The sequence below is a fragment of the Nyctereutes procyonoides genome, unplaced genomic scaffold (genome assembly GCF_905146905.1).
Source record: "Nyctereutes procyonoides isolate TBG_1078 unplaced genomic scaffold, NYPRO_anot_genome, whole genome shotgun sequence".
Taxonomy (NCBI): domain Eukaryota; kingdom Metazoa; phylum Chordata; class Mammalia; order Carnivora; family Canidae; genus Nyctereutes; species Nyctereutes procyonoides.
Window position 1 is genome coordinate 35,345,989 of NW_026575052.1, and position 17,008 is coordinate 35,362,996.

A 17,008-nucleotide genomic window follows, 5' to 3' on the forward strand; every position below is an offset into this window, starting at 1 on the left:
CATAATACTCACTAGGTGCATCCATGTTGTGGTAAATGGCAAGATCTCACCAGTCTCCTCAAAAAATAATGTTGGCAAAACTGGACAGCTACATGCCAAAGAATAAAACCTGACCACATTGTAACACCACACACACACACACACACAAAAAAAACCCTCAAAATGGATTAAAGACCTAAATATGTTGCCTAAAACACAAAAATCCTAGAAGAGAACAGGGGCAGTAATTTCTTTGTCATTGACCATAGCAATGTTTTTCAAGATATGTCTCCTAAAGCAAGAGAAACAAAAGCAAAAAATAAACTATTGGGACTACATCAAAATAAAAAGCTTTTGTACAAAGGAAAGCATCAACAGAAGCAAAAGGCAACCTACTGAATGGTAGAAATCTGCAAATGATACAACCAATAAGGGTTTAATATAAAAAATATATAAAGAGCTTACCTAATTCTATACACAAAAAAAATCCCCAACACAATCCAATGAAAAACTGAGCAGAAGTCATGAAAACACATTTTTCTAGATGCCAACAGACATCTGAAAAGATGCTCAACATCACTAATCCTCAGGAAAACACAAATCAAAACCACAATGAAGTATTACATTATACCTGTCAAAATGGCTAAAATAAAAAGCTCAAGAAATAACAGGTGTTGACAGGAGGTGGAGAAAAAAGAACTCAGCAGGCACTGTTGGTGGGAATATAAATTGTACCACAGAAAACAGTATGGAGGCTCTTAAAAAATAAAAATAGAAATACCATATGATCCAATAATTCCTCTAATGGATAATTTACCTGCCCTCTCCAAAAAACAATGAACACTACTTCAAAAAAAAACAGATACACTAATTTATATTTATTGCAGCCTCACTTATAATAGCCAAGATATGGAAGCAACCTAAGTGTTGATTTATAGATGACTGGATAAAGACATGGTACACAGACAATTCATTCTGTTTCTATACCACATTGTATTGATGGTCCAAGTCAGCAGAGTACGGCAAGAAAACAAAAGGAGACACATGGGTTAAAAATTAAGTAACAAGATGCAACTTCTCATCCATTAAGATGACTAATAAAAAAAGAAAAAAATAGTAAAGAGAACATAAGTAGAAAAGGGAAAGAAAGAAAATAGTGATACATGCTATAATATTGATAAATCTTGAAAACATTATGCAGGGTAAAAGAAGCCAGACACAGAGGGCTACGTAATGCATGACTATATTTAAATAAAATATTCAGAGTCCAGCCAGCCCACCTACAGACATAAAGGAGATGGGCAAATGTCTGGGCTTTGGGGGAAGGGTAAATGGAGAGGGTTAGCTTAATGAGCATGAGCTTTTCTCTTGGGAGGATGAAAATGTTCTGGAATTAGACAGTGATGATGGCTGTGCAACATTGTAAATGCACTAAACATCACTAGTAGTACATTTTATATTATGCATATTTTCACACATTTTTATTTATTCATTTATTTATTTTTTCACACATTTTTAAACAAGTACAATGTAACTTTTTAATTCACATTCAACATAATATGAAGAAAAACTATGGAATTCACCAGAAAGGTTTTTAAATTAATAAATCTGCATAATTTCAGCATAGAAGGTCAATATATAAATTTCTACGCATCACATTTCTGTAAATTAACAGAAAATAATGGGAAAGCAAAAATATTTAAAATATCACTTAGAAGAGAAGAGAATCCAAAGATATGACCTAGTTAGGTATAAATTTAATGCAATATATTTAAGACTTGTCCACTGAAAACTACAGAACACTATATAAAAAAGACCTAATTAAACCAAGGAATATATCATGTTTTTACAATATCAATTTTTCTCAGACTAATTTACAGATTTACCACAATCCCACTCAAAATCCCAGCAGGCTTATTTGTAGAAACTGATAAAGTACAAAGTTTATATGAAAATGTAAAATTACCTAAAACAGTCCAAGAAATTCTAAAACAGAAGAAGAAAGGTGGAGGCCATATACTATCTAATTTCAACACTTACCAGATCACTGGAACAGAGTAGAGCCCAAAAGGAGACCTGTACATATGGTCAATTAATTCTTGGTAAATATGCCAAGGTAATGAGAAAAGATATACTTCCCAATAATTGGTGGTGGAACAACTGGATCACTGTACGAGGTTAAAAGAAAACCAAAAAAGCCAAAGCAAAAAACCCTGATGCCTACCATATACCATACACAAAAATAACTCAAAAAATGGATTCAGTCCTAAAAAGTAAAAGCTCTAAGTACAAAGCATCTAGAAGAAAATACAAGAGAAAACCTTGGAAACCCTGGAATAGGAAATGTATTCTCAGAACACAAAAAAACACAATTAACAAAGAACAATACAGTCGATTTCATAAAAATTAAAACAATCAATTGTTCAAAAAGTATCATTAACGAAATAAAAGCACAAACCACAGGCTGGAAGAAAATTAATAAAACCTGTATCTAACAAGAACTTTTTAGCCATACACACACACACACACACACACACACATACACACACAAAAACAAAATCTCTTACAACTAAATAAGAAGAAAATACAATTTTTAAAATGAGCACAAGATTTTAACAGACGCTTTACAGAAGGAGACATATTAATGTTGAAAACCACATTTAAAAAAGGCAAAACAGCAGTCACTGGAGAAATGCAAATTCAAACCACAATGGATTCTCCCAATGTACATTTATTTAAAAGCTTCATAAGGAAGAAAGAGAGGGGATCCCTGGGTGGCGCAGAGGTTTAGCGCCTGCCTTTGGCCCAGGGCGCGATCCTGGAGACCCTGGATCGAATCCCACGTTGGGCTCCCAGTGTATGAAGCCTGCTTCTCCCTCTGCCTGTGTCTCTGCCTCTCTCTCTCTAACTGTGTGCCTATCATAAATAAGTAAAAAAAAAAAAAAAAAAAAAAAAAAAAAAAAAAAAAAAAAAAACTTTAAAAAAAAAAAAAAAAAAAAGGAAGAAAGAGAGGAGGATGATAAAGAGGAGAAGGAAAAGGGAAAAGAAAAGAACTAGCAACATCAGTACCGACAAAGAGCAACCAAAAATCTCATATGTCACCAGCGCAAAAGCAAAATGGTATAGTCACTTTGGAAAACCGTTTGTTAGTTTCTTAAAAAATTATTTTATTTTATTTTTTTTAGTTTCTTAAAAAATTATGCCTACACTTACCATAAGACCTAGCAGTTCCTAGAGAATATGGAAATATATGTCCACATAAAGATTTGTATACATATGTTCTTAACAACTTTATTATAGCTCAAAACTGCAAATACTCTAAATGTCCAAAACAATTATGGCATCCCTCCAATGGATAAACAATTATAGGATCCATATATTGGAGTAATATTCAGTAGTAAAAACATAACTACTGATAGATGCAACAACTTGAATCAATCTCAGAAACATCATCCTGAACATAAAAAACCACACATGAAAGAATACATTTGGGCAGCCTGGGTGGCTCAGCGGTTTGGCACGTGCCTTATAGGTCCAGGGCATGATCCCAGAGACCCGGGATCGAGTCCCTCATCGGGCTCCCTGCATGGAGTCTGCTTCTCCCTCTGCCTGTGTTGTGTCTCTGCCTCTCCCTCTGTGTCTCTCATAAATAAATAAATAAAACCTTTTTTTTAAAAAAAAAGAGAATACATTTATATTCTCTCACTCTAAATATATACATTTACATATATAATTTCTACATTTGTATATAGTTTCTACATATACATATATTTTCTCTATATATATAGTTTCTATGTATAGAAACTGCAGAAAAGGGTGCCTGGGTGGCTTAGTCAGTTAAGTATCTGCCTTCAGCTTAGGTCATGATCGTGAGTCTTGGGATCTAGTCCTGCATTGGGCTCCCTGCTCAGCGGGGAGACTGCTTCTCCCTTTACCCACCCTCCTGCTCATGCTCTCTCTATTCTCTGTCTCTCTCTCAAATAAACAAAACTTTAAAAAAAAAAACAAAACCCAAACTAGAAAAGACTGAATTTGTACATTTTGAAAATGGTGGCAAGTACATGAGTATGTGTATGTTTGCCAAAACTCATTGAAATATGCATTTTACTACATGTAAATTATACCTAAATAAAATTGATTTTAAAAATATTAAATAATAGTGTCCTTAAGAAAAGTTACCAGAGATCCCTGGGTGGCTCAGTGGTTTAGAGCCTGCCTTTGGCCCAGGACATGATCCTGGAGACCTGGGATTGAGTCCCACTTCAGGCTCCCTGCATGGAGCCTGCTTCTCCCTCTGCCTGTGTCTCTGCTTCTCCCTCTGCCTCTGTCTCTGCCTCTCTCTCATAAATAAATAAATAAATAAAATCTTAAAAAAAAGAAAAGTTACCAAAAATTGCTTGTGAATCATAAAATTTGGTTGGTAAGCTTCATAAGACATATACTACTTTAGTCCTCTCTGTATCTTCAGAAAAAGACAGCGTGTGAAATACAGTAGGCACTTATTAAACATTTGATGAATGAAAGAAAGCTTATTGTGTGAGTTTTAATAGATTTTTCATTGCAATCATTACCTTTACCTTTCCCAGCCCCTGTAGTTTTTAAAGTATTTCTTTAAGCTACTGAAGACTGCCCCTACTGTGCACTGGTACTCTAGAATGGATAAACAACTATAGGATCCATATAATGGAGTAATATTCAGTAATAAAAATATATCAACTACTGATATATGAAACAACATGAATCAACCTCAAGTGTGCTTGTTTTTACTTTCTGTATTCTTAGAAAAAATTTCTTTAAAAATCTGAATTCTTAACAATTTGGTCATATATGAGCCAAAGTTCATCATAACAAATTTAAACGGACTATACAAATCTTTTTTGTTAAAGAACCTTGGGAAACTCACTGAAAATGACTCAATAAACAGTCTAGCTTTACCTAAATGCTTTGCCTTAGAAACAAAATGAAGGTATGGATGACATTTTTGCAGAATAGAATTGATCTCACAAACATTTGGCTTCATACACATTAGCCCCTTACATTAGGAGCTAACAGTTATTCAGATTAGTCTAGCAGTGATAAATTCTTTAAAAGACCGTTACCGAGAATACAAACTGGAATGCAGAAATAAAATCACCTTTACTTTGTTATTAGACTTGCTCTGACTTTTCAAGATTCTATCGATATATATATACTTAGTATTTCTACATTGGTACAAAGAACATTAATTTGACTTAATGTTAAGTTAATGGCAATCAACCTATCAATATTTACTGAATGATTACTAGACACAGTATTAACCATATAAAGGGAGTGAAAAATTGTATATATGTGTGTGTTTGTATACACACACAATGAGGTAATAAATATATGTGTGTATATATATGTGTATGTGTATACATAAATATATATATATATATACACACACACATGCCAGGGACTACTGCCAGGGTACCTTACATTTGTTATTTTGTTATTTCAATGGGCATATTCCATTATTTTATCATATAAAGTGATTATATTTAATCTCATAAGATTGATCATAATAAGTAAGAAACCACTACAAATTATAGAGATGCCTTTTGAACATTCTTGTGAGAATAAATTGGAGTTATAGTTCTAGGTAGGTGAAGGATATTTTAGGAAGTACTTACTTTTACTAGCTCACCAACATTTATACTATGCTTACTATTCCCAGGCACTGTTTTCCAGACAAGGAAACTAAGACAAGAGAAATTAAGTAACTTTTATGTAACTTGTCCACGGTCATATAAGCATTAAAAAAGGATTTCCATCAGGCCACCAGGCTTCAGAACTTCTGTCCTCGGTCACTGAGCTTTCACTGTTACTTCCTGTATCAAAGGAATATTCTCATTTTCAGGCCATCAACTTTCTGATATCTTTGGCATGAGTATGTTTTAAGCCATGACACTATTTTTCCCTAGGCTTACAAAAACAAAACAAAACGAAACTCTGAGGCTTGCCTTATATTTAAATTAACAAAAAATGATATTCTAACTTGTACAGGAGGAAAGGTAGATTTGGAAAACATTCTACAGTTGCTTCTGATATGGGACCCCAACGTGATCTTTGAGAACTACTAACACAAAGCAAGCACACATTTTTCTCTAAATAGTTAAGAGTTAAAGCAGAGTTTCACATCAACAGAAGAGGAGGAAAATCAATTACGGCAATTGATACAGGTGAGAGGAATGCAAAAGGCTGGGTGAAGAAGGTACAGTGTTCTGTTTCCTCTTCAGAAAACTTAGATATGGCAAACAAAGACAGCCAGGGTAAACAAAGAAGCCTCAATTATAAATGAGACTGCCAACTAACTACTTCAGTTGTATTTACACGCAGCCTTAGAAAATATATATAACATTCATGATATTTACTTCCAATATAGTTTAAAAGGTAAAGTAGGACATACCACACTATTAAGTTTATAAGTCTACTGGCCCCTTATTTTTAAAAATCAGAAATATATGTGATAAGACAAGTTTTAACAGATTTATTTTAAGATGAGTGACTAAAATGGAAGCAATCTGATTTTAAGGATTTAAAGCCTTTAAAGTAATGGCACGAGAGGTTATCTCCTCTGGAAAAAAAAAATTCAACTGAGAATTAGAAAAACTATTATTAAGGGCTTCAAAAAAACCTTACTAGACAGGTTTTTTTTTTTTAAGATTATTTATTTATTTATTCATGAGAGGCAGAGACACAGGCTGAGGGGGAAGCAGGCTCCCCACAAGGAGCCCCATGTGGGATTTGATCACAGGATCTCAGAATCACCAAAGGCAGACGCTCAACCACTGAGCCACCCAGGCGTCCCCCTAGACAGTTTTTTCATGTGTCAAATTTATCAGTGGGGAAAGAAGGAAGGGAAGAAGGAGAAAGTAACTAACAGCCAATTTCACTTAATGTTGTCAGAAAAATGTTGCCAAAATATTTTGTAAATGAAATAATTTGTTTAAGCAGCAGGGGGAGCTCAGGCATTGTTATTTTGTTTGTTCCTCAAGGGTAGTGTGTTTCTGGTTGCTGCGTACAGGGAGAACTTCATTTAATTTTAAAATTACAAATTTTATGCATTCTCTTTCTGTTATTTAATGATCTTTAAAATTCTTAACTGAGGTTTAATGTTAAAAGTTGACTTAGACAATTTAATATACGATATCTTGAAAGATGTTTAACATTTGGCATTTCCCATGTTAGAGTTAATACTCCCTCAGCTAATTCATTAAAAGTGAGCCAACAATTCATGTAACTACATGGTTATAAACACAAAGAAAAGACTGGGTAACAAATATATCATTTACATTATTTTTTTCATTTACATTATTAATTAAATGTTTGAAGTGTCACAAATGTAAAGGAACCAAATTCTATTATACTGCCTTTTTTTTTTTTTTTTGTCTATTTGTACTCTAAGAAGATACTTCACAGTGGAAACTTTTATTTTTACTCAAAGGGTCAGAATGAATGGAAAAATTATTGACAGTCTCTTACATCCAATCTTGTCAACTTTCTAAAAATTCACTCTTCACACAACAGCCAAAATAGTCTTTTTAAAATTCAACGGTCATTATCACTCCTTTTCAGTAATTCCTCAGCTCTCAGAATAAAGATCAAAGTCCTTAATTTGGCTTACAAGACCATAAATGATCTAACTAATCCTTTTCTTTCTAGCTTCAGATCTTGCCAAACTAACCATTTGATCTCTGAACTCCAGTCATGGACATCTAGTTCCATAAACAGTCCACATTCTCTCCACCACAGAGCCTTTCAACATGCTGGTCCCAAAGTTGAGAATGTTCTATGTCATGTACTGCTGTCACTATTCATCCACCATATCCTCATGCAAGTCACTTTGTCAGACAAGCCTTCCTGATACAGGTAGGTTCAATCCTCTCTAAATTCTGTTCTTGGGATCCCTGGGTGGCGCAGCGGTTTAGCACCTGCCTTTGGCCCAGGGCGCGATCCTGGAGACCCGGGATCGAATCCCACGTCGGGCTCCTGGTGCATGGAGCCTGCTTCTCCCTCTGTCTATGTCTCTGCCTCTCTCTCTCTGTGTGTGTGTGTGTGTGTGTGTGTGTGTGACCATCATAAATAAATAAAAATTTAAAAAATAAATAAATAAATTCTGTTCTTATGGCTCCCTATACTTTTCCTTTTTGCCATTTGCATGGCCAGTAAATTAATATTTATAACTGACCACTATATCAGAAGCTTCACAAGGACAGGACATCTCTCTTCTGCTCTGGTTTCGATTTGCAGAGTCTATTACAGGAACTGTTTGTTGCGTCCTAGTCAGCTTGGGCTGCCATAACAAAATACCATAGCCTGTGTGGCTTCAACAGAAGACATTTATTCCTCACAGTTCTGAGGCTAGAAATCTGAGGTCAAAGTGGCAGCATGCTCAGGTACTGGTAAGACCTCTCTTCTTAGCTTGCAGATGACTGCCTTCTCACTGAGATCTCACATGGTGGACAAAAAGAATGATATCTCTCTTTTGCTTAGAAGGCCACACTATTTACAAGTTAGGACCCTATCCTTAAGATTTCATTTAACCTAAATTACCTCCTAAAGACGTATCTCTAGATACAGGCACACTGGGGAATAAGACTTCACCATGAACTTGTAGAGGCGATACCATTATGTCTATATAGCATGTGAAAAGATTAAGTATGAAATAAATATATGCTAATATTAACAAAAGGGAACATAAAAGTATTTAAAAATAAGCAATATAAATATGATTTATTTCCATATTATAGCCATTGAAAAAAAGGTCATCAGGTTAATAAAGTCAGAGAGAAAATGAGCAAAACATGTAGCCAAAAAAGGTATATAATCCAATACTCAATGCAACATTCGGTGATCATATAATGGCAAATGGTACTGGCAATGAAGTTTCAAAGCTGAAACACTTGATAGTCTATAACTGAAAAAGAGCCATAGCCAAATAATTATAATCCTTTAAAATAAGTGTCGGACCATTCCTCAGTCCCCATTTTCCTCAACTCACTAGAACCTGGTACTTGCCCCTCTTACCCCCTCAACTACAAGGCTGAACGCTGACCAATGATCTCCTCTTTGCTAAAGCCAATGCACACTATTAATTGTCATGCAGGGTCTCTATATATGGCCAGTCTGTATGGCAATTCTACCCAAATCAAGGAGACACCCTTCCCAGGCCAGCACCGTACAGAACTGTGCAGTGTACAGCCTATACATTGAAGCCAGTGTCTGGTCTTTGACCACTCCCCACAATACCCAATGCTATTAACTAATCCCTCTTCCTAGAAAATACCCATCCATTGAATTGTGTAACACTGTATCCAGATTCTCAGTCTTACCTTTCTTGTTCCTCTCTTTTTCTACTGTGTGAGCTTTGATCCTTTAAATGCTCCTAGGCCCCCTTCTCAGTCCATTCACACTCTGCATGGTGATCTCGTGCACTGTCATAGTGGCACTCTCCATTTGAATGCTGATGACTCCCAAATCCACTTTTAGTTCACATCTCTGTTCTTAATTCCACATCCTTAGAATCAGCATCCCCCCAGAAATCTGTTGGAATGTTCTACAGGCCACAAAAACTTGACATGTCCAATGGTATAACAAAACGGACTAAAAAACTAAAACTGAGAACAACATTCCTAGCCATTGGCCAAGACTCCACAATGGGAGAGCATTTCTGTCAATTCATTTTTATGTTTTTAGGGTTTTTGTTATTTTTATTTTGATTTTCGTTTTTGCTGTTATTTTGATTTTCGTTTTTGCTCCTACTTCATGTGTCTCAGGCCTGAAGAATGGGTAGGAAACCTCTTTTCTTCCTATGAACATTGTAAACTGTCTCAAAATTCCATTCCAAATTCTCTCTTGCATGCCTTACTACCTGCCAGTGGCTAGAAAACTAAAGTTCAAATATCCCACATTCCCTTACAGCTCAAGTTTCACACATGATAGCTTCCACCAAGCTGATATACCTCCTCAGTCTTATGAAAGCAGAAATGATGACTGTATTTGTGCTGGTTCTTCTAGCAAGCTTTGTTTTGCAGGTATTTGGTTATTTTTCAGTGAAAGTTACTGTGATCCCAGTATCCAGTTTGGTGGGACTGAGAAGCAGAGTGTGAGACCTTCATTTCTTGGCATTCGACGGGGCTCAAGAAATGTGGTCCTTGAGCCAAAAGCTATGGATGCTGTCTCCCCAGTTTCCTGATCCTCTGTGTTGTTCTGAGGGCCATTTCAAGTCTGCATGGGGTGTTGAAGACAGGACACATAGTCCGAGGTTCACTCATGGTGAGGAGATTCTAAGGGGGACCTCCTACATAAATCTGGGTTTTAATTTCAGTATAAGGGTGAACGAACAATAAATCTGTTGCTCAGAGGAATACAGAAGGAAACTTGCTAATGTCAACACTGGTATTCAGTAAAAGGAAAGGAAAAAAATCCTCCCTAGGGCACAGAAGAATTTTTTACATAAAGAGTACAAGACATGAAGGAGATGATTAATAAATTCAACTACAGTACATGATGAACTTCTGTTCATTAAAAACTACCACAAAGAGCAAAATACCAGTTACACAAACTGGCAAAAGATATTTGCATTAGAAAAACCAATCAAGGATTAGTATTTAGAATACATAAAAAAAAAAAAACTTCAAAAAAACCAAAGCAAAACCACCTACCAAAAAACAGGCAAGAAAAAAAAGACATTTTACAGAAAACACAGTGTCAGAGATGAGATGTTGAATGCTGGTAACGATGTAGGATGACAGCAATGCTCAACCACCACTCATAGCCTTGTCATTTGAAAACAGTTTAGTGCTGCCCGATGAGGTTGTGTATGTACATGCCCTAGGATGCTCTTACCTTTACTCTTAGAAATACACTCCTACCCGTGTGTGCCAAAGTATGTACAAAAGAGCTCATAATAGCACTGTTTATACGAGCAAAACAAGATAAAACCCAAATGCCTATCAAGGGTGGAATGAATTATACACCATGATATATTAATATACCAGAACACTACACCAAAGTGAGAATAAGTGGGGACTATACTAAATAGGGCGATTTATGTGAAAGCACCAATTTCTGGAAGAAGACCCACTTACAGTGTGATTTCATTTACAGAAATTAAAACAACACAACCCTTTCAGAAACAAACTTATTTTATACACGGTGTTTTTAATTGTATAGTTAATTTAATCAGAAATAAAGATCATTTGATAGGTGATAAAAGTACTATTCTTTCAGCATAGCATCTGATAAAATCCATCTGTAAAAATGTAAAGCATTTCTATAGTTTAAATAAAGATTGAAAGAGAATCAAATATCACTATACCCATTATCCAGTTTAACAAATACACGACCACTACTTTATTTTTTTTTAAGATTTTATTTATTTATTCATGAGAGACACATACACACACACACGCACACAGAGAGAGACAGAGAGAGAGAGGCAGAGACACAGGCAGAGGGAGAAGCAGGCTCCATGCAGGGAGCCCAACGTGGGGCTCGATCCTGGGTCTCCAGGATCATACCCTGGGCTGCAGGCAGCGCTAGTCCACTACTTTAAAAGCGCCCTCAAAATGCTCCATTATAGACTTCTCCTTCCTCCCAGACATAATGATATTGATTTATTCTTAAACCTAGTTTTATATATGTGTTATTTTACATGCATATTATATATTTTAATATTTTATAGAAATACAAACATTGAATATCTATTCATTTCTATAAGTATATATTTAACATAAGTTTTCTTATATGTATTTTATTTTGTAAGACAGTTTCAATAGTTATATATACATATATTCTTATTTAAGAATATGAAGTTACGGAGACAAATGCAGATTAGTGGTTACCTGGGGCCAGGCATAGGTGCGGGGCAAATGGGCCTGAGGAATCTTTCTGTGGTAATGGCAAGCTTTAAAACTGTATTATTGTGGTGTTTGCCCAACTCAAATATTTACTAAAAGCCATTTAACTGCATTTTTATAATGAGTAAATTTCATGGTTTACAAATTATACTTAAAAAGTGTGTGTGTGTGTGTTTGGTTCTCCTGAGAGGTCTTCCTTGACTAGCCTAGGCAACAGTTTGTTCACATCCCTTTGTTACTATACCTATCAAATCAGGATACACTGCTTGGCCTGTTTTCAACTACAGTTTAAAGCTCTTAAAAAATAATAATAATAAATAAAAACAAAACAAAGCTCCTAGAGAGCAAGAATTTTTTTTGTATTCTGCATCACTCTTCCACAACCCATCCCAATACATCCCAAAGTAGCACTTAAAATTTTCTCACTCACTATTAAATGAATTAATGACTGGGAGTTCTGCAGGTAAATGAGAGTATCAGCCACTCTATTGAGAAGGTATATGGTGCAAGAGAGTGGTCTAGTTTCATTCTTCTGCATGTGGATGTCCAATTTTCCCAGCACCATTTATTGAAGAGACTGTCTTTCTTCCAGTGGATCGTCTTTCCTCCTTTGTCGAATATTAGTTGACCATAGAGTTCAGGGTCCACTTCTGGATTTTCTATTCTGTTCCATTGATCTATGTGTCTGTTTTTGTGCCAGGACCACACTGTCTTGATGACCACAGCTTTGTAGTACAACCTGAAATCTGGCATTGTGATGCCCCCAGCTATGGTTTTCTTTTTTTAAATTCCCCTGGCTATTCGGGGTCTTTTCTGATTCCACACAAATCTTAAAATAATTTGTTCTAACTCTCTGAAAAAAGTCCATGGTATTTTGATAGGGATTGCATTAAACGTGTAAATTGCCCTGGGTAACATTGACATTTTCACAATATTAATTCTGCCAATCCATGAGCATGGAATATTTTTCCTTCTCTTTGTGTCTTCCTCAATTTCTTTCAGAAGTGTTCTATAGTTTTTAGGGTATAGATCCTTTACCTCTTTGGTTATGTTTATTCCTAGGTATCTTATGCTTTTGGGTGACTCCTTAATTTCTCTTTCTTCAGTCTCATTGTTAGTGTATAGAAATGCCACTGACTTCTGGGCATTGATCTAAATGTGAGACAAGATTCCATCAAAATCCTAGAGGAGAACACAGGCAACACCCTTTTTGAACTCGGCCACAGTAACTTCTTGCAAGATACATCCACAAAGGCAAAAGAAACAAAAGCAAAAATGAACTATTGGGACTTCATCAAGATAAGAAGCTTTTGCACAGCAAAGGATACAGCCAACAAAACTCAAAGACAACCTACAGAATGGGAGAAGATATTTGCCAATGACGTATCAGATAAAGGGCTAGTTTCCAAGATCTATAAAGAACTTCTTAAACTCAACAGCAAAGAAACAAACAATCCAATCATGAAATGGGCAAAAGACATGAAGAGAAATCTCACAGAGGAAGACATAGACATGGCCAACAAGCACATGAGAAAATGCTCCGCATCACTTGCCATCAGGGAAATACAAATCAAAACCACAATGAGATACCACATCACACCAGTGAGAATGGGGAAAATTAACGAGGCAGGAAACCACAAATGTTGGAGAGGATGCGGAGAAAAGGGAACCCTCTTACACTGTTGGTGGGAATGTGAACTGGTGCAGCCACTCTGGAAAACTGTGTGGAGGGTCCTCAAAGAGTTAAAAATAGACCTGCCCTACGACCCTGCAATTGCACTGTTGGGGATTTACCCCCAAAGATTCAGATGCAATGAAACGCCGGGACACCGGCACCCCGATGTTTATAGCAGCAATGTCCACAATAGCCAAACTGTGGAAGGAGCCTCGGTGTTCATTGAAAGATGAATGGATAAAGAAGATGCGGTTTATGTATACAATGGAATATTACTCAGAAATGACATTACCCACCATTTGCTTCAACATGGATGGAACTGGAGGGTATTATGCTGAGTGAAATAAGTCAATCGGAGAAGGACAAACATTATATGTTCTCATTAATTTGGGGAATATAAATAATAGTGAAAGGGAAGGGAGAAGAAATGTGTGGGAAATATCAGAAAGGGAGACAGAACATAAAGACTCCTAACTCTGGGAAACAAACTAGGAGTGGTGGAAGGAGAGGAGGGCGGGGGTCGGGGGTGAATGGGTGACGGGCACTGAGGGGGACACTTGACGGGATGAGCACTGGGTGTTATTCTGTATGTTGGCAAATTGAACACCAATAAAAAATAAATTTATTATTTAAAATAATTAATTAATTTAAAAAAATAGGTGTGAAATTGCATCATATTCTGAGGGAAGAACAAAGGCAGCAAAGTGAGAGTGGAGTTTAGAGTACTTGCTCTGGACCCTGGACGTTAAGTCCAATTCTAAGTGTACTGCTTAGAAAAAGTATAATCTGGGCAAACTGTTTAATTGTCTGTGCCTCAGTTTCCTTATGTATGAAGTGGAGATTATCTTCCTCAAGACAATCTATTCTTATACTATTTGGAATAATATAAAACATTTAAAACAATGCCTAACCAATAAACCTAGCAAAAGATACTTGACATCATTAATCAGTAGGGAAATGCAAATTAAAACTACAATGACATACCAATATACATTTACCAGAATGGCTAAAATTACAAAGTCTGAAAATACCAAGCATGGACAAAGATGGAGAGCAAGTGAAATTCTCATCATTACTGTTGGAAATAAACATTCACTTTGGAAAACTGGTAGTGTTTCTAAAGCAATTAAAATCTACCTATTCTAATGACCCAGGAAGGAATACTGACCAATGACGTTTAGAAAGTTGCAGTTTAGGATTGAATGAAGGGGGCTGTGAATGACTTCCCAACAGAACCCTGGAAAGCTCCCTAATTTAGATTTTGCATGATGGACAAAGGCAGGAAAGGCCTCAAAAGGCCTCGTTGCCTCCTTTTAGGATTGCAGTTGAGATTTGCAAGCCTATAAAGTGAAGTAATATTTGTAAAGCATTTAGAAACAATGCCTGGCATAGCATGTTGTACTAATATTTGATAAAGATATTTTAAAAAAAAATACCTACTCTGTGGGCCCCCAGAATTCATTCTTACATATATACCAAAAAAGAAAACACAAAATACAAACACAGAAGGTCTTTTACAAGAATATTGATAGCAGTTTTATTCATAACCCAAAACCAGAAATTCAAATGTCCACCCAGAGGAGAAAAATGATAAACTGTAGTAGATCCATAAATGATAAGTGGCATATTCCCTAGTAAAAACAGACAAACAAAAAACCCCAAGAACTATAAATACAAAACATAAATGTATCTCTAAAACATTACGCTGAGCAGAATAAGTCAGGTACAAAAGAGTAGACGCTATATATTTCTATGTGAACAAAGGCAAAACTATTGTACAGTGACAGACATCAGTATAGTGAGGTGCTACGAGAGGGAGAGAAGTGGCTAGAACAGGGCAACACAACTTTCCGGAGTGATGGGAATTTATACCTTGATCTGATTCACAGCAGGAAGGACTGAAAATATTTACCAAGTTGTACACTTACTTTTTTTTTTTTATTAACTCTATGTATTATTTACAAAGCAAAATACTCCTAACATTACAAGGTTTTTTCCCCCAATTACAATGTTTTATCCATTTTTAAAAAGTATCTTTGGGCAGTAAGTATGCAACCAAATTACTACTGTCAATTCCAGGAAATAATCACAATTACACATGGCTGAGACCAAAAAAAAAAACCCAAAAAAACAAAAAACAAACAAAAAACAAACAACTAATAAGAATGTTTTAAAACCCAAGTGTCTCTCAAAGAAGGGGAAGCAAACAATGACAGGTGATTATAGCCTCTCTGCTGGAAGGAGAACTCCTTATAAAATCTATGGATCACTATCTAGTATGTACTTCTCTCATCCTGCCTCTTTCATAATAATCTTAGAGAAGTTTCATAATACTCTTAGAGATCTTACTTTTGTTGTTTGAAAAGCATTTGTTTTTACCAGGATGCTCAATTAAATGCTTTTAAATATTATTCAGGTTTTCTTATTGACTTTCAAATCACCCATGAACTTCCTCTTCTAGGCCCACATTAAATACTAAATATATATGTTCATACACACAGACATATGTTATTTATACATACATAATACATATACACACATGCAAATATATATGTATTTATACATATATATAAAAAATAGGTTCTCCATTTCCTACTAGGATATTGAACTTAATTGTGTGCTGACTACTAAGGTTCATTCATGGTGGGGATAAGAAAAACACTGACCATTATCTTCAACTTACATCTATGATATTCCACTTAAAACTTTAAGGGCATGTTAATGTCAGCAGCTAAAGGTAAAATTAATTTTAACCGTGGAAGATGGGATGTCTTCTGAATACCACTTTGAAATGTTTTCAGTGGTAAAGTCAAATAAGGTAAAAGAACCTAAGCCAAGTGTGAAGGGATAGGTGTGCACCTGTGCACATGCTCACAGCATTCAGATACGAGAAAACTGTTTGAAGACCAGAGTTCACACTACTTACCGTAAAGATCTGATCCTCAAGGTATTTCATGAAACAACCAGAACTTGCTATACATTTTCTGCATTTCCAACAATGAAGAAAACTTAGGTCTTCTTGATTATGATTTCTAGTGACCAATTCTTCACTTCTTTTCATCTGTGGAAAAAATAATACATTTTTAAAATGTTGAACTGTGTCAGATTAAATTTGATTTTTCTAAACCCTCACCACAATACTAGCTACATGGGGAGCAGAAGAAAGAGAATTATCATTTATTGAGGTACCTACTAGTTACCAGGTCTTAGGCTAGCAGCCCTCTATAAACTATGCCCTGGATTGAAAGTTCCATTTAATTATGATGATGATGAATTTTGTAACTGACTACCAACTTATTTCACTTTTGTAGAGATTTTTACATCTATTTCTTTCCATCTTTCTCTCACTAAAAGTCATAAAAGGCAATTGATGAAGGCTCAATTAAATAAGTTAGTACAGTGGCATTAATAGAGTCATAACAAAGAACTAGACATGTTCTTTTAAATAGATTTTAAATACCACAGCATTAAA

The 17,008-nt window shown here is 35.6% G+C and overlaps 1 protein-coding gene across 1 annotated transcript in view; it reads right to left on the minus strand.

Moving 5' to 3' along the window:
* RNF180 (ring finger protein 180) overlaps positions 1–17,008 on the minus strand; it is a 184,825-nt gene that overhangs the window by 137,556 nt on the left and 30,261 nt on the right. Inside the window, 1 exon segment of the mRNA XM_055332093.1 lies at positions 16,463–16,597. Coding sequence (XP_055188068.1) covers positions 16,463–16,597 — 135 coding nt within the window.